Source organism: Myotis davidii, unplaced genomic scaffold, assembly GCF_000327345.1.
Source record: "Myotis davidii unplaced genomic scaffold, ASM32734v1 scaffold316, whole genome shotgun sequence".
NCBI lineage: Eukaryota > Metazoa > Chordata > Mammalia > Chiroptera > Vespertilionidae > Myotis > Myotis davidii.
The window spans coordinates 640,776-665,694 of record NW_006287072.1 but is presented as its reverse complement, the minus strand read 5'-3'; the positions used below and the strand labels follow the sequence as shown (position 1 = coordinate 665,694).

At 38.1% G+C, this 24,919-nt stretch overlaps 2 protein-coding genes across 3 annotated transcripts in view; one reads left to right on the top strand and one right to left on the bottom strand.

The window, feature by feature from the left end:
• Window positions 1-24,919, bottom strand: part of MED12L (mediator complex subunit 12 like) — a 398,615-nt gene that overhangs the window by 66,221 nt on the left and 307,475 nt on the right. Inside the window, exons 16-26 of one of the 2 annotated variants that reach the window (XM_006758962.2) lie at window positions 22,696-22,814; window positions 21,819-21,962; window positions 20,785-20,948; window positions 16,614-16,745; window positions 11,886-12,113; window positions 11,183-11,324; window positions 9,714-9,834; window positions 9,245-9,346; window positions 8,404-8,517; window positions 4,268-4,467; window positions 496-684 (exon numbers count right to left, since the gene is read on the bottom strand). In XM_006758962.2, the coding sequence (XP_006759025.1) occupies window positions 496-684; window positions 4,268-4,467; window positions 8,404-8,517; window positions 9,245-9,346; window positions 9,714-9,834; window positions 11,183-11,324; window positions 11,886-12,113; window positions 16,614-16,745; window positions 20,785-20,948; window positions 21,819-21,962; window positions 22,696-22,814 (1,655 nt within the window). The remainder of the gene's footprint in view (window positions 1-495; window positions 685-4,267; window positions 4,468-8,403; window positions 8,518-9,244; window positions 9,347-9,713; window positions 9,835-11,182; window positions 11,325-11,885; window positions 12,114-16,613; window positions 16,746-20,784; window positions 20,949-21,818; window positions 21,963-22,695; window positions 22,815-24,919) is intronic. The other variant, XM_006758963.2, reaches the window with a different exon arrangement.
• The window catches only part of P2RY12 (purinergic receptor P2Y12), a 53,549-nt gene that overhangs the window by 9,488 nt on the left and 19,142 nt on the right, over window positions 1-24,919 (top strand). The window lies entirely within an intron of this gene.

Here is a 24,919-nt window from a genome sequence, read left to right as displayed (position 1 = left end):
TTCCCTCTGCACCGGGGATCAAGCTGCAACCTGGGCATGTGCCCTGACTGGGAAATCGAACTTTCAGTGCACAGACGATGCTCTACCAACTGAACCACACAGGGCAGGGCAAGCACTTTACTTTTAGGAAAGACCTACATTAGCCTGTTTTTGCTAACAGAATGAAATCGGAGAGTGCAAAAACAGTGCTGTGCTTGCTGTGCAGTAAGCTGTGATGGAGGCAGTGGGCACCCAGCAGCGAGGGGAGTCCAGGCACCAAACCCCTTCCCTGGGAACCACACACAGCCTCTCAGCATCCAGCCACCATGGTTTTTAAATCATGCCTGTGAGCATCTGGCTTTATCTCGACTTATTTTGCACATTTGTTAGCAAGATGTGTCTTAAGGCATAAGAAAAGCCTAAGAGAGCCTGTGGGAATGCTACAGTCATTTTTGTTATAATTACAAAGAATGTGTCAAATCACAGAAACATAATCTTTAAATTACTGACACTCACCTGAAGAATGCGCTTAATGTGCTGTCTTTGCAAGTTGTCCCCCTCAGTACATTCTTTAATGCCATGAGGATAACAGATGAGCTGCAGTAGTTTCTGTGCTTGCATATTTGAAAGCACAGGGTCCAAGATTAGTTCTTTGTCTGTGCACAATCTTTCAGGTTCTTTTAAGCAATGTTCTCCTACCCATTCCTAAAAATCATACAGCAGTTAGATTGGTAGGCATGGGCTTTCTATATGCCTATGTAATATGTACTAAGTTCATGGCACATAATGGAATATAAAGCAGACAGGAATCTTTCAATTAACAAAATATTACATACACAAAATGGTGGCAGAAGTTTTAAAAACAAACTTTTCTAGTATTTTAAATTCTTAAATACAAAGTGAAACCTTGGATAAAGAAAACCTTAAAAAATAGATGTGCAAAAAAAAAAGGAAAGAAAAGAAAGCTAAGGAAAATATTGGTATGTGTTTCAATTGGAAAATGGGTTCTTGTTCTTGCAACTGTTTTATGATCAATTTTTTTAGCTTGCCATATGTAAGGGCAATGAGTCTATTTATAAGATGTCATTTTTATGAAATGCATAATGCTATGTTCTACTGAATAGAACACAGTATAACATTCAGAAAACTGTCTTCCTGTTTGATATTACAATGTTAGTATTATAAATAAATGTTTGTGCACATCTATTCTCTGTACAATTGATTTCTCAGGATAATTTCATAAAGTGCAATTGCTGGGTTAAGAAGTATAGCAAAAATTTAAGGCTATTGATGCATATGGCTAATTAACCTGTAGAGAGTTTCTACTAATTTAAACTTTTATCACATTTTCTTCATCAGTTTTTCAAAGGAAACTCTTATTTTAAACTAGAGCCCCGGTGCACGAAACTTGTGCATGGGGGGGGGGGAAGGGTGTGTGTCCCTCAGCCCAGCCTGCACCCTCTTCAATCTGGGACCCCTCTCACAATTGAGGACTGCTGGCTCCCAACCGCTCACCTGCCTGCCTGCCTGATTGCCCCTAACCACTCCCCTGCCAGCCTTGTTGCCCCTAACTGTCCTCCCCTGCTGGCCATCTTGTGTCCACATGGGGGCGGCCATCTTGTGTTGGAATGATGGTCAATTTGCATATTACTCTTTTATTAGATTGGATTAGGTAAGATTTTGTCAACTGTTTCTGAGCCCCATTTGAGCCCAGATCTGTTTAAAATGAAACCTGTTTCTTAACCACTACACCTATGACTAAACACTGATTATCCATTAAAATCACCTGAGGACCTTGTTAACAAAGTGTGGGCCCGACATCAAATCAATTAAGTCAATCTTAGGTTGTGGACCAGATAGCAGTCATTTTCTTAAGGCATCAAAAACAATTTTAACTCCTTAGGTACAGTGGGGCCTTGACTTACGTGTTTAATTCGTTGTGAGACCGAGCTTGTTAAGGAGCTCCTTAAGGAGCTCGTTAACTCAAATTACTCTGTCAACTCAATGCAAAAAATTGGCCAAGAGACAGCTGGTATCTCAAAAAACTCGTTAGTCGGGACACTCGTAAGTCAAGGCCCCACTGTAATTCCAATTGCCCTCACAGTATGGAACCAGTGCACAACCCAACAACTTCTTAATCCTATATAATAAAAGGCTAATATGCAAATTGTCCCCTTGACCAGAAGTTCGACCTGGAATTCAACCATGGGGGCGGGGACAGCTGGCCAACCACCCATGGCCTCTCCCCCAGGCCGGCCCTGCCCCCAATTGCCCCCACCACCCCAATTGGGGGTGGGGCCAGCTGGCCAAACTCTCGAGTCCCCTCCCTAAAGCCAGCCCCACCCGATTGGCCCGGGCAGGCTGGCCAGACCCCACTGGTGCATGAATTCATGCACCAGGCCTCTAGTACCTATATAACTATTTAGCTAACTTTTACCATGGTTATAATATGCCTTATAAAAACATGACCCTGTCAACATTTGGAACGTAAAAAGAGTATATATGGTATGCCTTGATTCTTTTACTAAGTAAGGAGAAAATTTTTTTTAAATATATGAAAAGTTAAAGCAGAAGATGATGAAACTGGCCACTTAGGGCAGGGTGAGACAAAGGGTAGCAGGGATTAGGGAGAGAGGACATATCTCTGAGTATACCTTTTGCATAGTTGGCCTGTGGGAGCATGCTATTCTAAAGACAGAGCTGGGCGAGGGGGTGTGGGAATGGACCTACACTGAATGTAAACAAAAACAAATAAAAATCAGTTCTATTTCAAGCAAGAAATATATCCACAGTGAGGGAGAAAGTTCAGATGACTTCTTAACATAATATGGTAAACTCTTAGGGAAGAACTATAAACAAATCTTCAAATCCTTTTAGTAAGCTTGTTTTTCCTAGTAGTATGGGTGTAGCAATTCTGAAACTATTACAGGTATTTTACAGAATAAAGCAAATGAGTAAAGGGTTAATATTATTGGGAGTGGGGCTCATAGTGTGGAAGAAGGCAATATTAATGTGGAATGGGGAAAACAAAGGACTTTGTGGGGTTGGATTGAAAGTAAAGGAATCAGTATGAACTCGTGATTTACACACACATTTATGTATATAGATATGTTTTTTCCTTAGCTCTGTCTGCTGAAAAGGCCTAAAACAATGAGCACACACAGTGCCTTGATCTTGGTTTCTAAATATCATCTTGTGCTAAACAGAATCAAGGTTCTTCAGAGGAATGAGTAATTCTAGATCTGGGGCAGGGAAAGTACAAAAGGAGCCAGAAAGTTAAAAAAATAAATAAAAAATAAACATAAAGACATATCAAAATAACAAGAGATCCAGCATGAAAAGAGTCCCACCAGAAAAATCTGGGCAATTTGAACATGAACATAACCAAGGACAGTAAATCATAATCCATACGGAAAATTAGTAAATATAAGTTAAGGGCGGGCTTTTCCTTAGGGAAGAGTGCAAACTGATAACTGGAGAGGAGAGGAGTTTGGAGGAAAATCACCATCTTGCACCCATCATAGTGAAGACTGGTTTGGACAAGAATCAAAATGGAAGCAACATGGGAGGTGAGAGAATTTGATGAGAATATTTGCATTGTCTTAAAGTGTCTCTTCAAAGACTGCTTAGTAATTACAAGGAAAAAATAATAATTATCCAGTAGAGAAATTTTGAAATCATACAATGGAGACATCTTGATAAGGTTAACATCACCAATGAGGTGCCAGTGGACATCACGGGCCTTCCGATGTGAGTACCCGAGAAGAACCCAGCATTACCGCTGCAGTATCTAGCTAGGAATGCATAATCTGAAGCTAATCTACAGGAAACTTCACACAAATCCAACACAGTTGGAACAACTGACAAAATTAGAATGAGGTCTATAGGTGACAAGAATTTACTGTACTAATGCTAAATTTCCTGAGTTTTTTTTAACTGTATTTTGTTCATGTTAACAAACACTAAAGTATTCAAAAGTAAAACAGAATAATGTATGCCAACTACTCTCAAATGGCTCAGAAAAGAATTTTTTAAGTATATGCATCCATACTAACACACACAAATAGAATTATAAAGCAATGTGGCAAAATTTAAAAAGTTAGTGAATTTGTATAAAGGCTATACTAGAGTTCTTTACTATTATTGCAACTTTTCAGCAAATTTGAAATTATGTCAAAACAAAGCAGGATAAAAAGGACCATCTATGTACACGTTTTGTACAATAGTGAGATTCTTTCCAAAATAAGTTACATATTCAAAGTTAAAGGCCAACTAAATCTGAAGATACCTGTTGACAAATAGTTCTCAGTACATATCTAGCATATTCTTTTAAGTTGGCAGTTTCCATGGAAATGCTTCTCCCGCATGATTTTGCAGTTTGTGAGGCAGTCCAGATATCATCAGCATTCCCATCACGTCGCAAACCCCTCATGGTGAAGTCATCATTCTTTAGAGAGCTGACACTGTTATTGCCAATTTTGGCATCTCCTAAATAACAGAATCACAAACCCCAAATCACACACATTCAAAATATTGCCAATTATTTGAGAAGTAAATGAAACAAGCTTTCAGGAATTTAAAGTATGTGAATGGTATCATTGTATAGCTGTGCAGCAATGAAGAGAATGGATCAAGAGAATAAATGCAAGAACCCAGGGAAGTTTCATCAGATATGGAAAAAAAGTAAGTTCAAGACTCAATCCTTACTTTGTTTATAGAATTATGTATGCTTTCACCAAACTTGGAAAGGCCATTTTGAATCACACTTAATAATCAGAGAACACTGATTTCACCAATATCTCAAGCATCAATGTATTCAAATTCATTTGACTTACAGACAAGGAAAAGAAGGGTTACTCACCCTGCTAGATGTCCCTTTTCCATTTCTTCTCTTACAATGACTTATTTTCTATCCATAGGTCAAGAGAAAAGTTTTGCCTTAGCCCACCTTACTATCAACTTCTTGACAAGAGAGATTTATTTCCCTGGGAATGGAAAAGGGCAATGCATACTAAGGAAGCCCTGGAAAATGGGGCATTCATTGAATAACCCGTGTCTTTCGTTTTCCTTTCTCTAAACACCAGCTTGCAAAGAAAACTTCATTCTCACCAATCTCTAATATATTCAACTAAAATGAAGCTAAGGAAAGTGTTTTTCTTATTTTAAAAAAGTTCTGGGGGAAACACTGAGCAGAACGATTGAATATCTATCAGTGGTCGGCAAACTGCGGCTTGCGAGCCACACGTGGCTCTTTGGCCCCTTGAGTGTGGCTCTTCCACAAAATACCACGTGCGGGAGCGCAGGTACAGTGCGATTGAAACTTCATGGCCCATGCGCAGAAGTCGGTATTTTGTGGAAGAGCCACACTCAAGGGACCAAAGAGCCACATGTGGCTCGCGAGCCACAGTTTGCTGACCACTGATCTAGATATAAGAAATCTTCTTTAGCTGCGAAAGACAAAGAACTGTCATATTTTGACGGTGAAAAAATAAAATAATTTGGTAATAAACCTTGCCAAAGGACAACAGAGCCTCCAAACTTTTGCCTGTTTACCCACAGGATCATAAGCCTTTAGAGAAAAAAATTCCTGGAACCAACAAATGAGTTTATAGGAGGCCCTCAGAGAAAACCACACCCAGGTTAGTGCAAAAAGTCTTTTAAAACCTACAAGTCAACTAGGAAAAAGTTTTGACTCTGATGAAAAAACATGAAAAATCAGAATTGCTTATTGAATATTTACTTATAAAATCATTAAAAGGAAGGGAGGAATAAAAATACATTTCAACTCAGCAATATCTTCATTTTTATTATCAAACATTTCTCATTAAAATATATGGGCAAATATTACCAATTTCACTTTACCCATAGGAATTTATTTAATTAAACAGAGTTCTTTAGGAGTTGCGAGAAAGACCAGATTCTGTATGTATCAAAATTTAGCATGCTTTTTAGTGATATAAACAACTATTTTTACACCTTAAGTTAAACTGCTATAGACATTAGAAACCAAATTCTACATAACTGTTCTATTTCCCTAATTCAACATCAGTCCTGATGGACAGGACTTGAGAGAACATTGGTTAGAACATGTGAGATAGGTAAGTTAAAATTTCTGCAAAAACAAAGAAACAAACATATCTGCTAGTCCCAGACTAGGAGATCCTCAAATCAGTATAGATGTTAGGATGACCTGGAGGTTGTACCAGAACCTTCTACAATCATATAGACAATAAAACATTAGAACGGTGTTCAGTAACAGCCAGGCCCCAGGCTCTGCTGGCATTCAACTGACCTAATCCTGACTTGGGAAGCAATGCTTAGAAAGCTGTAGATTCCTCCAAGAACTGAAGCCAATGAAAAAGCTCAAGGAGCCCAGCTGGGGTGGATCAGTGGTTGAACGTCGACCTATGAACCACGAGGTCACAGTTTGATTCCCGGTCAGGGCACATGCCTGGATTTTGAGCTTGAACCACAGCAGGGGGAGGGCAGGAGGCAGCCAATTGGTGATTCTCTCTCGTCATTGCTGTTTCTATCTCTCTCTCCCTCTCCCTTCCTCTCTCTGAAATCAATAAAAACATATCTTTAAAAATAAAATAAATTAAAATAAAAAGGTCAAGGAGAGGCAGTCAAAGAAAAGTGAATTGATGATTATACATGGATAGTAAACTATGGTTATTTGGATATTTAAAAAGGTTGGCCAATTTTACTTGGGATCAAACTAGTCCTTCAAACCAAAGTGACAATATCTACATTGCACTCATCTTGGTTTCTACCATTAAAATGTCTATCACTTAATGCAGTCACACTTCCAAAATTAGTTTATGGGAAATCTTCTATTTAGTTTCTCTGATGAACATTAGCTACCACAGTAAAAAGGTGAATCCCTAAATTCATGGTTATGTTATGTTTGTTACCATAAACAAAATACAGTTAACAATGGTCTCTACCTTTACTATTAAACGGAACTAACCAGCCATCTTTCCTTTCAAATGTACAGAAATTTTATTACTGAGATGATCATTTAATGTTGGCTGTATACACAAGCTCCTGAGCTTAGAGGAAGGCTGTAGCCCTCCATGTGACTTTACCTTTTTCTTTTTACTTCAAAATTCCTGGGTGTAACAGGAGCATCATGTATCTGTGTATGTATACATATATACACATGTATGTATATGTATATATGTATGTTTTATGTGTATGCTTATTTTTAGATGCACATTTAATAATTTGCATGTATGTATATATGCATGTATGTATGTATGTGTATATGTAGGTATTTTTAGATGCACTTTTTAAAAAATATATATTTCTTTATTGATTTCAGAGAAGGAGAAGGAAAGAGAGATAGAAACATCAATGATGAGACAGAATCATTGATCGGCTGCCACCTGCACGCCCCCTACTGGGGACCAAGCCCACAACCCAGGCATGTGCCCTTGGCTGGAATCAAACCTGGGACCTTTCAGTCCGTAGGCTGATGCTCTCTATCTACTGAGCCAAACCAGCTAGGGCTGGATGCACTTTTAATAATCTGTTTTATGAAAGCCCTGTTTTCCATCCTTGTCATCATCAAATAACACTTTCCAAGATGAAGTATAAAGGGATAGGCTTTATCCTCAAACACGCTCTTTAATACTCATCAAAGACCATTCTCATCCGTGCAGTAACGTCTGTTCTAATGAGAGGGGGCTCCTTCAGAGCATAAGAGATAACATTTGTTTAGTGAAGGCCAAAAGAGGGCACCCAAAGTTGGAATGTGATAGTGTGATTCAAGTCTTCCCAATCATTCTCCTAATTTACAGAATAAAAATGTCTTAAAGCATTGCACTACAAATGAACAGGAAAGGCAGTGCTACTACTCCAGGAGGATGTATATACCAATAAAAATATAAAAGACATCTTGGTCAATATAAATTATATAAAATTATGCTATGTTATACTGATTTATCAGTAATATCAATCTCAATGCAATTATCACCTGATTGATGAAAAAACTATGGTACAGGGTTATAAACTTGTTCAGGGTCACAGTGGAAGCAGAAACACTAGGATTGAAACCCAGGTTTTCTGGTGATTTACTCCTAGAATATAACATGGGATTTAAACCTTTGACTAGGTCATCAAGTTTTCTATGTCCATCACAAAGTGTGACTTACGCCAACAAATGAAGGCAACACAAGCTAGGAGGTCTGAGGATCTGTATTATATCAGAATGAGACAGCATGCAGTTAAAATCCCACCAAAAAAATATATTTAAATTCCACCAGTGTTGTAGGTAAGGGACAGACTTCTTGGAGTACAACTGAACTTGGACTTGGGGAAAGCCAACAACAACAGCAACGACAACAACAAAATATTTCTATTAATATTAAATTGAATTAAACTTCTGGTGATTAACCAAGCTTAGTGCCAAGATAGTCTTACCAAGCATCATAATTGCTTTTAAAACAGCAAACACTGCTCCCACTTCGATGCTGTTGTGAGCAGCAGCTAAAAGGTGTCTATCACAAGATGATCTTATTCCAGGGAAAGTTTTGCCTATGAGAACAAAGAACAAGCCTTTCATCATCTCATCACCATTATTAACAGTGTTTTGTAACCATTTACAGTAGTAGGGCTTTTCATTGTTAGACTGTGGGTGCTTAATTGCCATTAGCTAGCTTTAATTGATGCTTCATGAATTCACTAAGAAACGTTGCCAGCACCCTGTGCTTAACCGTTTCTTTTTTTTACTATTAAAATAATAACGTCTTTGCTCCTTAGAGAGATGTGTCAAAAACATTAGGATTTTCATCCATTTATGCTGATGGTCTCTCTCTTCTCTCTCTCTCTCCACACACACACACACACACACACACCCTAACATGGAAATTATCTTTAGGAACAGATTTCACCAGCATCCCTAGATGTTTTCCCTTTAGTAAAAACATAAATGAATCACTGCCCTAAGCTGCTATGCTGTGGTTCACAACTAACATGCATAGTATGTTAGAGGATCACGCTGCCCACCAGCATGGCTGGCCTAAGAGCAAAAGTATTTTTATTGTTTATTAACTCTGGATTTGAGTTTCTCAACACATCCTGATATTACATAAATGAAAGGTGTTGACAGCCCTCTCAGTGGCATCATTGCACCCCTTCATCACCCTCAAGCAGGCCCCCCAAAGTCAGGAAGGAAATTACAGAATGAACAGCCTACTTGGTCATTTGAGAACCTGGAGCTGCAAATGAAAACATAATCAGAGGTTTGGGGCTATCAGCTCACCGGCTGCTTGAGGTAATAAGCAGGCCTGGGGGGCTCGGAAGAGATGGAGCAGGAGGCGGCAGGTCATCCTGGCCCCGGGCTCGGCATCCGCGTCTCCACAAGCTGGGGAAGAAAGATTTCCAAAGCAAGTTTTCTCACATGTTCAAGAACATGTCTCCAGGCCTGCTATTTAGCTAAACTTTCTGGAATAATGTAAAAACATGCTACTTATGGTAAAAAGTAAGACACCAGCTACACTTTCCTGAGAAACTTGAATGTACGTGCTTCCTCAAAACTAGGTACCAACATCCAGGGAGTCACAGTGCTCTGGGTAGAACAAGATATACAGTTCTACCATCTTTACCTGCAAGCCACACCACGGCCCAACGCATGTGCCCCTGAATACTACCCTCACTGGGTTTCACTAGTTAGACACCATCCCACCAAGACCAGCATCACATGCCCACGGCTGTCCCGGATGCCACCTCACCTGCCGCAAGGAGAGAGGGCAGTGCCACGTGCTGCACGACGTCCTCCAAGGAGAAACACTGTCGTGCTATCAGAATAGCAATGAAAGTAGCTAGTGAATCATGGAATGAAAGGTCACTCACCTTCAAGAAAAACATTGACACGTTTTAATACCTAACACCCTTTCAGTAACAGCTAAGATTAATATCTAAGAGAATGTAGGCAACACCAATGAGGTTTCAGATCCCCAAATGAGTGAATGAAACTTAGCATGAGTATTCTCTAGGCCTATTTCTACTTTATAAGACAACAAATGAGGTTTACCCACATCCCAGTGCTGTAAGAAGACACTGGGCTTCATCTTGGGTACAAATAAGTGGAAAAAAACACCCCACAACAATAAGAAAAAAAAATCAAGAAATCCCTAAAAGATGTAGCAAAAATACAACTTTTCTGCAAAATTCAGTAGGATCTGCTATTTAAGGGTAGCCATTAATAAGCAAGGAAAAACCTGGAGGTTGCCCTAGTTAAAACACAAGCCTCAGTAATGGTTCGGGGTTCTATTCAGAGATAACAAAGTAATGAGTCTTTAATATAAGTAAATTAGTTTTAAAAATAACTCTGAAAATTTATAATTGACTCCTAAATTTTCAAAGGAGAGTAAAGAGGAAGAAAAGTTATTTCATTCATAATATAACCTCTACCTTTACAGATTTCACAAGACTTTGGCAGAAAATAATAACAATTTAAAAAGCTGTAATAGCAACCTTATTAGTAAGTTGTAGTATATGCCAGGGAGTGTGGGTAGCAATCTACAAAAAGTCACCTCATTTAACTGCACAACACCATGAGGTTCATACTACTGTTAATTCCAATTTTATAGATGAGTGAACTAACCAGACGTAGAGAATAACAAAAACAACTAAGAGGTTAAGGAACAATGTTAAAGATAAAAATATGTGTCTTTCCTGTCTAGAAAAGCAGGCCACCAGGAGTTTTCCATGCCTAAAATTTTAGCGAGACACAGAATGAAGTAGGACTGTCCAACTCAGACTTGAGATATCAGAATTAGGAAGTTCAACTTCAACTGGGAGGTATGTTTTAAAATGTATAAAATTGTTCTATATGTACGATATATTAACATACAAAAGATCACACCAAGAAGTGATAGGCAAAAATAGATAAAGAATCAAGATGGATTTTTAAGAAATTCGAATATCATGCATATAATATTCTAGGAAATCTGTGATATAAATGGGTATATTTTCATCACTTCCAGACACAATCACTAAGAAAGACTGGATGCCCCAATGAATCTGAGCCTGGACATTCTCATGCAACACAGCACCAACCACACTCTGGTATACTGCTTAAAGTGAGAAAAGGAAAAAAATTTTACATTTCAGTTAAGGGTTGAGTCAATTAAAAAATATTGCTCACTAACTAAATATTTAATTGCAGTTGAGTTCTTAAGTGAAAAAGAACACTTACATCTACTGTGCAAAGTACATCATTGAACCCCCACACGTGATTGGAAGAACAGCAGAGAGCCTTCAGAACTCCCAGCCACTCTGAACTAAGAACAGTGCAGCATGCTGTCAGCTCAGAGGAGAAATTGGCTATGTCATTAATCCTAGAAAGAAGAAAAAGAACAGACACACTATAAAGTAACAAAAAAGAAATACTGCATGTGACATACTTAAGAACACATATTTCACTACCATAAACAAGTCATTCATTTCTTATAGTCAAGGATATAATAAATACCCACTTGACAAATAACCTAGTAGAACCTGGAGAAGATAAAAGTGAATGGCTTTAAATGTTTCCTGTTTCTAATGCTGGTAAACAACAAACAATAACCATTACAGATGTCAATTACTCTGTGAAAAAACTTAACCTATACAATGACCTTTTAAGAACATAATTTTTTTGTTTTAGAAACTATGTAATCTAGGTAGCCTAAGTACAGTATTTTAAAAATATACACAATTTTTATTTGTATTTTTTCTTGTATATGTTTTTGTCTCTTGGGTTAAGGAAATCATAGTACAGAGCAGATAAAATAATATACAAAAAAGAGAGAAAACAACATTCAACTGTCAGCCTAGGCAATTACTAAGGAAGTTAATTTCAAAGTAGCACCAAAGCAACAACTGTGGTTAGTCACAAAATTCAGGGTAACTCAGCTTACCTTCCAGCATCCTGATGGCCCATACATACATTCATGAGTGTATTGCAGACGAAGCTGTAGCGATTGGCTGCATTGTCACTGAGGATCTTGCCTAGCATAGAGTAGTTGATGCTACAAGCTGAAGGATTCTCAATAAAATCCATCATGAAGTCCGGATCCCATCGCAAGTTAGAATTAGCAGGTATCACATTATTATATATGGTCTGCTTAACTTTTGAACAGGCACTACTGAGGTTACAAGAAGAAGAGTTAAGAAAAAAAAAGTAGAATAGCTAGAAAGTTAATTTAAGGACAGATTAAATGGTAGCAACTGTAATGTATTCTTATAAAAGAGTCACATTGAGTTCTAGATTCCAATTTCTTAATAATCAGCACTGAACACAGTACCTGGAATGTATTCGTTGGGTCAATAAATAGTTGCTGAATGGGTGTGAAGAACAAAACAAGAATAAGAACTTGGTTACTAATCTTAATTATTTTCTATTTTTTTTCTACATTTTATATGTTGCAAAAATAAAAGAATTTACTAAGGCAGGGGTGGGCAAACTTTTTGACTCGAGGGCCACAATGGGTTCTTAAACTGGACCGTAGGGCTGGAACAAAAGCATGGATGGAGTGTTTGTATGAACTAATATAAATTCAAAGTAAACATCATTACATAAAAGGGTACAGTCTTTTTTTTTTTTTAGTTTTATTCATTTCAAACGGGCCGGATCCAGCCCGTGGGCCGTAGTTTGCCCACAGCTGTACTAAGGCTTTCAACAACTATCTCTAAACAGTAGTTGCAAAGTGTTATTACTTAAGAATAAAAATAGGTTAGACTAAACATCAGGAATAATTCAGGGCTTAGTAGTAATTACATATCTTGTAAAACTATTCCTCTAGGTACAGGGTATCCAGCAGAGGTCAAGTGGTCAGAGCTGTGAAAGAGAGGCTCATTCCCTGCCCTCCAGGAGCTTGCATTCCAGTTGGGGGAAACGGATGATACACAAATTAAATAAGAGTGAATAAACTATTATTCCTAAAAGTTTATCATGTTCTGCCTTGTAGCAGGATTAAGAGATTTTTAAGAGGCTGGCTTATCATGAAAACAGAGTATGTTTCAGTGAGTTATATGTGAATATGACATAGAATGTTAGAAGTACAAAGGGAATTAGAAAGTATCTGATCCAATCTGGCTCTGCAGATGGAGCTGAGGGACAATCTGATTTCAAAGCTCAGACCCCATGTATACTCAGCTATTCCTTCCTATTGCTGTGGACATGAGTTCATAAGCAGCATCCACCTCTATTCAAGAGCTCTCTTATGCAGCAGAGAATCTTTTTCTTTTAGATTAACTTTTTGGCAGCAAATTTACTTGTGATGAAGGCAACATATGGCTTTTTACCCCTAGTGTTATACACCTACATAAATAGTACCCAGAAATGATTGCTTTAACAATGAAAAGGCATATAAATAACACTCTTTACCCTAAACTGTTGCCACTGTCAACTGCTTTAAGAAAACAGAGATTGTTCAATTTGTGCTTTACCAAAACCTCCTCCTTCAGAATCACCTCTGTAGGTTTACTGAATCTGTATGTTTAAAATACTGTTCCAGGTAAATCCAACTGCCAAAAGTGCTTGGGAAGCACTGGTCCATTAGAGAGGACTAACCTTCCCACTAAATGGCAGTAATTGTAATCTACACTATCTTTCTTTCCAGGTAACTTATGTAAAAATTCCTCAGTGGTCACTGAAGGATGCACATTTACCATCTAGACTTATGACCTGCTCAAAATGATGGATGCTATATAGTCTTCAGGGCTTTTTAAATCTCCAGTTTCTGACTTTACAACTCTTGCCAACTTTCTACTTAACTTTTCTTTCATTCTCACTTAGCAAGAGTTCATAATTCGTTTCATTTCCCCACTAGAGATGAAACAAAATCAAACTTTGCTCGTTGCCAATTCCCTCCCTAACACCACATCCTTGGTTTCCTCCACCTCCCAATTCCCTGAGTGTTGGAGGAAACAGTCTTCTGCAAGTAGTGAAGCATTGTCTATTTTATTCAGCCTCCCACTTAATTCTAACATGCTATTCATTCCTGCCTTTAGAAACAAAAGAATTCTGCCGACCTCCAGCCAGGAATGCTCACTTTTTCTGAACTCTATGGCTCACGGGAAAGTGTCCTCGCCCTTCATTTCTAGGTTTCCTATTTCATTTATTAGACTCTTTCCAGGTGAGCGTCTATGTTTTATTAAAAAGTCAGCTGCTACCTCGGTCACTCTCAGATTTTTACCACTCTCTGTGCAGGCATATATGGGTTTAAGGAAATAACCTAGGTATTTCCCTTCTGAAATTGCCCGTATCAAAAAACCCGATAGACTCCGATAGAGTGATGAAAGCAACACACACTTGGAGGCCAAAATTACTTCTGTTCAAGTCTAAGTTTCATCATTTATTAATTAGGATGAGGAACAATGACTTGGTGATAGGAAACACCATTTCTACTTCCTGAGGTTGTTGAGTGGAGTAAGTATCTTGATGGAAACAGCCCAGTGCTGTGCTTGGCACAAGCAGTAGCTCAATCAGTGGTAGGTATGAATATGTCCCCCAAATATTCCTCTTCCACAACTTTATAGATGGTGCTTCAGATCAAATTATTAAAACTGGTTTATTAGTATATTAACAGAAATCTCTCTGCATATCTAGCTTTTGTTGGGCCATATTTCTTAATCCTAAACTGCAAATAATGTCTGACTTCCAGGTTTCCTGGGACAGCTTTTTCTCTGCCACTTCTTAATCAAGGGAACCTCAGCCAGTGTCACAGCTGTGGGGCACCGCTGTGCCGATCCCAAGCAGCCCTCAGTGCAAGCTGGTCTCCTGATCTCCACGCACCCAGGTTACAAGACTGGAATGAACTCATTTACACTGCCCGGCAGGAGCGTTAGGGCTCCTGGAGCTTTCTAGGAAGTTCACTATTAAGAACAGGGCTGTTGCCTAAAGTGAATCACGCATAAGAAAGCTCTCTAAAAACTGTCAACTGAAAGCTCTGAGTGAAAACGCAGCAGGATACAGGTTATTACTGCTCTTACATAATTCCTGTGAAAAGATGTTTCATAAGATTCACTCAAACAGCATCCCTGTAAGGGATTATTTTGAAACCTAACCATTCATGGAGATATACTTTCACATTTTTCCCTATTGATACCATGAAAAGTTTCATGATATTTTTGTATATATCTTTTATTTAACAGACATTTTTTAAGTGCTTCCTATGTGCCAGACACTTTTCCAGGTACTGGGGCATAGCAGCGAATGAAACAGAAAAAGTTTCTACTGTTGGCAAGCTTACATTCTAGGAAGGAGAGAGATGATAAATAAATATGCAATGTGCCAGGGTTAGTGCTAAGGTCAAAGAATGACAGTGTAGGCAGAAGGGTATGCTATTTAAAATGCAGTGGTTGGGCCCTACTGAGCCTACTTGGTTTGGCTCAGTGGATAGAACGTTGGCCTGACCTGAAGGGTCCCAGGTTCGACTCCAGTCAAGGGCACATGCCCGGATTGCAGGCTTGATCCCCAGTTGGGGGCGTGCAGGAGGCAGCCAATCAATGATTCTCTCTCATCATTGATATTTCTCTCTCCCTCTCCCTTCCTCTCTGAAATCAATAAAAATATATTTTAAAACAAACAAACAAATAAATAAATAATTAAATAAATAAATACGTAAACAGGGTGGTTGGGAGGAAAGCCGTGAATGAATTGTGGACGTGAGCATGCAAGTAGCTAGGAAAAACACAAGAGAGGTAATAGCAAGTGCAAATGCCCTACAATGGTTGCTCAGAGTGTCTGAAGACCAGGAAGGAGGTGCACACAGTTAGAATGGAACAAGGGGGAAAAGGCAGAAGAGAAAATCAGATCCAGTAGGTCCTAAAGGCTAGGTAATGACTTCAGAGGTTTTTATTCTGAATAGATGAGAAGCCATTGGAAAACTTTATTGTTCTTGTTTTAAAAGGATGATTTTAGTAGATGTGTTGATAATATGCTCAAGAGAGTCAAGGAGGCAAGCGGGGAAACCAGTGAGAAGAGCTACACAATGGTCTAACCAGGAGATGACCGTGGTGGTCGTGACAGAGCAATGAAGAGCAGTCAGATTCTCGGTACTATACCTGGAAGGTAGAGCTAGCTCATAGGATTTACAAACAAATGGGTGTAAAATATGGAGTAGAGAAAACCGTAACTGATCGTGTTTTCCTTACCTTCTTCTAGATTCTAAATTTATTTTGCCAGTTATGACTGTCTCCTATAATTAATAATCCGAGTTTCCTCAAAATAACATTAAGTAAGTATGTATTTTCCAACATCTGTGTACCTGTGGTGGTAGCAAGTGCTAAGATGCAGAGAATGAAAGGGAGTCAGGGATGCTGTTTCAAACAGGATGATAATGGAAGCAGAGAAACAAAGTGAGAAAGTGAGTGCACACAAAGTGGGAAACAATGTTCCCAGTGAGGTAAGAGCAAGTGCAAAATATAAAATACTGTATCACAAGTTTATCTCAAAATCGCAATCACAGTTAAACACTCATTTGTAATAAGGTTATAGATACAATGAAAGGTAACTCAATATGAATTCTGGCAGATGTAATTATGACTAACTTTCACTATTAAAAAGGATGACAATATTGGTCTAGTCACTAATAAACAGAGATATAACCCTACCCCTATTCTTTTGATTTTCTTCTACCCACCTGAAGAGGTCTCCAAATTTACTTCTGAGATGGCTACATGACACGTAGAGATCATAGAGGTAGGCTAAGATGCATCTCTCAGGAGAAGAGCACTCTGAGGGATTCACAACGTGCTTTACCACACTACACAGCCTGAGGAGACAGCATGTGAGGAGTGAGATATACATGTTGCTGATACATAAGCTACTGTTTAAATCTTTTAGAGAATATGTCCATTTATTACTTGTATAAAAAGGTATTAGATTGTTGACACTAATCATTATAACAGTAGTAAATAATTAAGAAAAATATCAGTTTATTATAATATTAAAGTACTAGATATTTTTTTTTAGAAAACTTCAAAAATGGCATTAACAACAAGAAAAATAGAAATTCCTCCATACAGAAAGTATATATGAATGAATCCTCAATTAAGTTGCTGTGACTAGAACATAAAGGAATGTGAAAGTAGAGAATCTCTCCTCAGCAAAAAGATTCACTAATTCAGTGAATTTTCAAAGATCCCCAAATCTACTTCTTTGTTAAGGATCAATTCTTAATCAGTAAATCTGGGAAATCCATTTTTAAACCATGAGCTGGTGCTCATATGAACCTGGTGAATTCACAGTTAGAGGTCACATTTCCCTTGTTTCTCCAAACTAGAAACAAATTTACATTAGTTTATCTCATATAAGAACCAAATCCCCTTCCCCTTAGAAACATTCCCTGAAGTCTTTCCGTTCAAAGTACCATTGCTGCTGCAGTCTGTGCCATTTCCCCAAACCCTAACTGTGGCCTCTTTCACCCCAGTTCATACAACACAGAAGGTTACACAACACAGAGATAAAAAGGTGGTCCAGCCCCCTCTTTGTGAATCTGATGCCACCACCACCTTGTATTCTGTTAAAGGGGTCAGCCTATGACAGTGTGATGGTTCAGATTATTAAAGCTCAAATGGGCTTTGGGAATGAACTGACTCAGCTTCCTCATTTTACAAAGAGGGCTCTCAGGCTCAGAAAAGTAAGGTCACCTGCACACAGGCTAAGAGCGAGTTCACAGCAGATCCAAGAGAGCTTAGGTCTCCATGTTCCCAAGCAACAGTTCACTCCACTATTTAGGGAACAGGGTGAAGCCAGAGGGAGCCTAGGATACTCAGGCCAAGAAGGAATCACAAATACCAGATGTGGAACTCAGGAAAGTACAAGAGGAAATGGCAACATAGCATTCCAAACAATATGAAATGGCATCAGCAAACGGGGCCAGTGGGCAGCAGATATAAGCTGTCAATTATAGCAAAAGAGTCACGTAATTATGAAAAACAGATTCAATCAACAGTTAACTATATAAACAAAAAATTCCAAATATAACCTAAAAAGCAAAGAATTATTTTGTAAATAAACATTTATTGGGAGTATAACAGTCAATGTTTGTAATCAATGTTTTCCTCATTTATTTTTCACTTGCCATTGGAAAGAAAAACATTTTACACTGACATCCAGTATATCCATTCATATAAGTACAGAAAAACAAAATAATAATTTTGGGTAAAATACCCTTACTATGTACGATAAAGTAAAAAATATAATAAAGTTAATATTAAATATGATTTTATGAACATTTTATAAAATAAATTTAAAATGTCAAGATAAATATTGAAATGAATTTCAAAATAAACAAAAATAAAAAATATTCTTGTCAAAAATCTATTATATTCATTTAATGACCAACTAATGGGCTTCATGCAGTTAAACAAGCACGGTGTAGATTAGACAGCATGAGTGAGCTCCTAGCTCGAAAGACTTCAGCAGCCTGGGAGATTTAGTGATGTGATGCTGGGTATATCCCTTCGCCAACCACTTCCTTTAACAAGCCTGAGTTTCAGTCTCTTCACTTGTAAAGTGATATTAATTATTCAACTTCACAGGGTAGTTGAGGGTCATATTAAACAGTCCTATATTTCCTGAATTCTAATATGTTAATTTTTTCACATGTGAAACTATCTTGGATATTTCAGATTTCACTTAATAATCTTCATGCATAATTAATGTGATAGCACTTCCTTTTCCCTGAGAGAGCTGCTGTTAAATGCATGTTACTCTTGAGTAGAGTGTAAATTGATTACATGTAGTAGATCACAAAAAAAGAGTACTACAGAACCAAAGACCTCCATGTTTCTTTTGAACCCAGGAGGAAAATGGAAGATAAAGAAAAACAGGTTGTCTTTTTTATATAAAAGCCTGGGAAAGGAGTGAGTCTTCGGTGGACAAAAAGGAGCCCAGTATAGGGTTTTTTGAGAGCTAATTATTCTACCCAGGTCCCTGTAACCTCAGTCTCTAATGGGGATGGTATTAGGTAATTATTAACCAACTTGTAGTAGTAGAGAAAACCTCATATTACAATTCACACAAACCAAAAAAGACTAAGAATTAAGAAAGTCAGTTTCGATTATCTTATCAAAAGATAGGTTTAGTTTTTTAAAACAATGAAGTTAAAGAAGTAAATCTCTAAAATGACAATGCATGCAAAGCTTATTCAGTGTTGGATTCTCCAAATATAAACTGAAATTACACGAACAAAAAAGTTGTCACATGTGTGCCATTCATAATTACCCACGACACTGGTAGGGCAGATGACAGAGTGCTATAAATGACAGGCTTGTGTTCACAGAAACCACGGGGAGGGAAGTAAGGCAGATGGTAAAGAGAAAGGAAAAGAGAAAGGGAGAAAGGAATCACATTTTAAAAAAAGAAAATATTTTTTCATTCTTATAACTCTTCTTTGGTACATGTTTTCTTACAAAAATATTCTTTAAGTATCTTATATCTCTTTATTGAAATAAATATCAATACTATTTTTCTCTGCTCTACTATACTATCCTATATAATAAAAGGCTGATATGCAAATCGACTGAACACCAAATGGCTGGTCACTATGACACACACTGACCACCAGGGGGCAAGACACTCAATGCAGGAGTTGCCCCCTGGTGGTCAGTGTGCTCTACTTGTGGGAGTGCAACCAGAAGCCGGGCTGATGGCTGGCTAACATAGTGGCAGTGGCGGGAGCCTCTCCCGCCTCCACTTCAGCACTAAGGATGTCTGACTGACGGCTTAGGCCTGCTCTCAATGGGGACAGTCGGACATCCCCTGAGGGCTTCTGGACTGCAAAAGGGCACAGGTGGGGCTGAGGAACCCCCCCTCCCCATTTACAACATCCCCCCAGTGCACAAATTTTTGTGCACCGGGCCTCTAGTAGTATTATGAGGGTGGGGGTCCCTCAGCCCGGTCTGTGCCCTGTCACAGTCTGGGACTCCTCAGGGGATGACCACCTGCTGGCTTAGGCCCGCTCCTGGGGGATTGGGCCTAAGATGGCAGTCAGACATCCCTCTGGCAGCGCAGGAGCCCTCGGGGGATGGCCACTTGCAAGGGGGGAGCAGGCCTAACCTGCAGTTAGACATCCTTAGCGCTGCTGAGGAGGCGGGTCAGACCCCCTTCAGGGTGGGGGTCTCCACTGGGGTGCCTGGCCAGCCTGAGGGGCTGATGGCTGTTTGCAGGCTGGTCACACCCCCTTCAGGGTGGGGGGGTCCCCACTGGGTAGCCTGGCCAGTGTGGGTGAGGGGCTGAGGGCTGTTTTCAGGCTGGCCAAGCTTTCCGGCGATGGAAGCTCCCAGCTTCTTCTTTTTTTTCTTTTTTTTAAATTCTGGGATTTATTTACCTCCTATAATTAAAACTTTGAAGCCTTGAGTGGAGCTCAGAGCCAGCCAGGGAGAGTGGGAAGCTTGGCTTCCTCCATCGCCAGGGGCAACCCAAGCCTCCTGCTCACTCCAGCTCTGTGGCCATGGCCAGCTGAAAGCTGGTATCTGGGGTTAATTTATTTTCTATAATTGAAACTTTGTTGCCTTGAGTGGAGCTTAGAGCCAGCTGCGGCAGGCAGGAAGCTTGGCTTCATCCATCACTGGAGCAACCAGGCCTCCTGTTGCTCCACCTCCATGGCTGCCGACTGCCATCTTGACTGGGTTAATTTGCATATAGTCGCTCTGATTGGCTGGTGGGTATGGCTTAAGGTGTAGCGAAGGTATGGTCAATTTGCATGTTTGTCTTTTATTAGATTAGGTAATATTATAATACTATAATATTTCATCACAATTATACATTATACGATGTGAAACAGTAATGATACTTAATATACCAACCCTTCAAACACCTGGGCTGTTTGCTCAGGGTTCAGGATCAGACAGCTGTGGTAGCGCCTGAGAACAGCCACGATGCAGACACAGAGGCCTGTGGTGTAGCTGCCTGCGAGGCTGGAGGATTTCAGGAGCAGTTCGGCTTCCACAACACTCAGTTCATTTAGTAACTACAATGAAAGAAAAGATTAGATGAAAATGTAGCTCCCAAGCACATAGGAAAGCATTTATTTTTAAAAACCATGCATGTATTGAGTCATTCTAGTAATACTTTTATCTCGCCCCTTATCCTGCCCCAGGGCCATATCCATATCCATAATCATAACCTGTCTCAGAAAAACACACCCAGTGAATTACAATGATTTTCATTTTTTATCCTTTACCAAATTATGGAGTTTTTCTTTTATGTAGACACCAAGGTACATGCAGTTAGAAAGTATCCAATATTAAAGTAGTTACCAACACTTTATGGCAGCCCAAAGCTAAAGCTCTAGACTGAATAATTTCAGAGAACATTCCACCTCTCACTTTTTTCTCCTTTTCTCCTTCTTTTTAATAAAACAAAGAGAGATTATTAAGAGAATAAGCAATAGAAACCAACTTTCATTTCTATTTACTAACAACATAAGAAATATACTCAAATATATAATATATATAATATATTAAATATACTATATATATAATATAGCAGGGCAAATCAAATTATAAGGTTCTATTGTTTTGCTCTTAACTTAAAATATACTCTATTATAAACAGCAAACAACCTTTCATCTTTCTCAAAGCAAAGTAATAAAAAGACAAAAAAAATGCCCTCAAAACATTCCCACTTTTTAATGACTATCACTAGTATATATTTTAGCACAGTATTATAATTATTTAACTGAAAACTATGAACAAAGCTGCAATTAAAAAGCTATTTGAATACTGTTGATTCAGAATGTCTTAATTATTAAAAAATGCACTGGGTGGCTCATTTTTAATTGAACAATGCCTGGTACATTTCCTTTCCTAAAATGAGAGAAGCAGGGTCTCTTTGACACCTGTATTGAGAAGTCAATTAGTCCATTGATGTTCAGTGCTGGCTCCATGAGGTCGAAGATGAGCTGAATATGGTGAGCTAAAGGGAGGTGATAGGAAGTCCCGGACGCAAAGCTTGTGATCTGCTCCAGCACATTGTTAGAGATCTGTGCAAAAAAGGTGAAAATAATGATAAGACCAATATCCAAATAATTTTTATGTATTAAGAAATTTGAAATGTGATTCTACTTAGAAGTCAGTTAAAACCTATTTCTACAGAAACCCAAATATGTACAAATTGACTTCCTTACTGCAACTATAACTGAAGAAATAAGCCAAGTAATCATAAGATCTAGACCCAATCTAGGACAATTGGTTTCACACAAACACTCCATCCATGCTTTTGTTCCGGCCCTCCGGTCCAGTTTAAGAACCCATTGTGGCCCTCCAGTCAAAAAGTTTGCCCACCCCTGGTCTAGATCTTATGATGACTTGAAGTATTAATTAATTTCCAGATAATATCTATTTGAATATCAATGGATTTATAAAATAAAACAGAGTTGGTTTCCTCTCAACTGTACTTTATTTATCATGAACAGATTTCTCCCTTATTAATAGCAATGAAGGACCATAGTGTAAAACATGAGCATTACATTAGAGATATTTTACATAATGTTGATTATTACCATAAGGTAAAATATTTTCAAAATAAAAATTAATTCTTCTGAGGAAGACAACCTGACCCTTAAAACTGAGCTACTCAATAGTTTCAGATGCTTCCAAATATGTCTTAAAAGCATATTTATTAAACCAACTAAGGCCAGAAACATATACTACATAGGAGACTTTTAAGAAAATATGAATATCCCAAATGTATAATAAACAGCTTTAAATGGCTACCTGAGATGTTACTTGATGCTGATCAAAATACGAAAGGAGCTGAAGTTTTGTGAACACAGTCTCCAGCGTTGGAAATGCCTCCTGCCTGTTCTTCCTGGCTCTTGGTCCTTCATCTCCAACTAATAAACATGTAGTAACACATTATTTTTCATTCAATAGAAACTCTTGATTTTTCAATGATACTGTTTTTATTGAAATATAACATACAGACAAAAAAAGTGCACAAACTCTATGAATCTCTACAAATTAAATACACTCATAATGAAACTCAAATCACAAAATCACATATCAGAACACTACAAACTTGATGGGTTCCCTCCAGCCACTTCCCACTCCCCCCAGGACAAGATCCCAACTCCTAACAGCTTAGACTAATACTGCCCACCTCGGAACTTTATATAAATACCACCATACAATATATACATCTAGTATCTGGCATCTTTCACTCAACATTGTGTTTCTGAGATTGATCCACATTGTTATTGCAATATTAATTTGTCCTAAAATTAATACTCCCCACTTTGTACCATATTCCAGTGTTTGACTACACCACTATTTATTTATACTTCACAGTGAGTTGCTTCTAGATTTTGGTTACTATGACCAGCACCTCCAGGGACATTTCTAACTGACTGGCTTTTGAAATAGAAGACCTTAAGGAAGTGGGGAAATCACCCAGGCTCATTCTGATTTAATAGGAAGCTTCACTGGCATCTTCTTAGGAGACTTACTGTGATATTTTCCCAAACAGCTTAATATGTAAAAAAGAAAATTTACACACATGATTCCTAACTATTTTAGGGGTAGAAAAAAATAAAATTCCTCCAAATTAATGGGAAAATGCAACACTTATTTTAGCATAAAGAACTTTGAAAAAATTATAATAAAAATGTTTTAAAATATGCTATCCCATAGGGACTCTTTGTTCTTTCTTAAAAATTTAAAGGATAACATTCAAAAATAATTAGATCTAGTTTTTAAATATTTTGTAATGTATGTGTATACAAAGATAAATCTAAAAACAAAAAGAAAAGGTTGGGTTATATGATGTCTAAGGTCATTTCCAACACAAGGATTCTAACTAGTCAAAGGCTATGGTGACAACAGCACTATCACTCACATCTCTGCCCAGCCCTCTTCTACCTGTCCCCCCACTCCCCGCAGCAATCACCATATTGTTATGTTTAAGAGGGTTTCTGTGCTTTTTTTTGCCTAATCCCTCACATTTTATTTGGAAAAGTTTAATTCGGAGACAAAGATTACACACCTCTATTAAACTAACAATGACTTCACTAAACAGCATAAGATTTTGTTAATGACAAAGGTAATGATGTTAAAAAATAACACTAGAAGACAGGATACTTCCCTTTCAACAATAAGTAATTACAATTTAAGCCCTCACCAAAGTCTTCCCTCTGCCCACCAAATAAAAACTGTGGCTTTTTTCTGTTCATTTCCTAAAACAAACAAACAAACAAGCCCTGAAACCAGAGTAAATCAGAATTAAAAGGTGACGAGAACATAAGGTACAAGACTGTGCCACTTTTACCAATAACACCAAAGAACGAAAACTATTAAGTTCATTAAACCTATTTAGTTTTCCATTTAGCTGATCACATGTCATGAGCATGTTTAAAATATCCAAGTTTGGAATTTTTCATTAACTAACCCCACTGATCCAAGGCTGAAAGCGCACATCAACCATGTTGGGTACAATGTGCTTTAAAATTGAAGTTAAGATAATTATTTAGTCCTTCCTGGACCAAAGCAAAAACACAAACTAAAATAACACAGATGAGGAAGTAGATTCATCATGAGAACTCAGAGATGCATCTCTTTTGTTTGTTTGTTTATGCTAATAAGCTATAGCTAACTTCTTAAAATCTCACATAAAAATATACAATTGGTTATTGGCAATTCATATTCATTTTTAAAAATATAAAAATCTTAGTGGTGGTTTTCAATGGAATACTTTATTTTAAAAATATTCACATGAATAACAGTCATAATTCATAGTAATAGATATTATTATTCTTTAGTTGCTTAATTTTGGTTGTCTTTTTTTCAAAATCTTTAAACCCTACAAGTTTTGGCCTTCTAGTTTGATAAACCTCATTAATATTTTCAAAAGATGCACCATTGAAACACAAAGATGACTGACTAGTCCCGCGGTTCTCAACCCGTGGGTCGCGACCCCTTTGGGGGTCAGAACCACATATCAGAT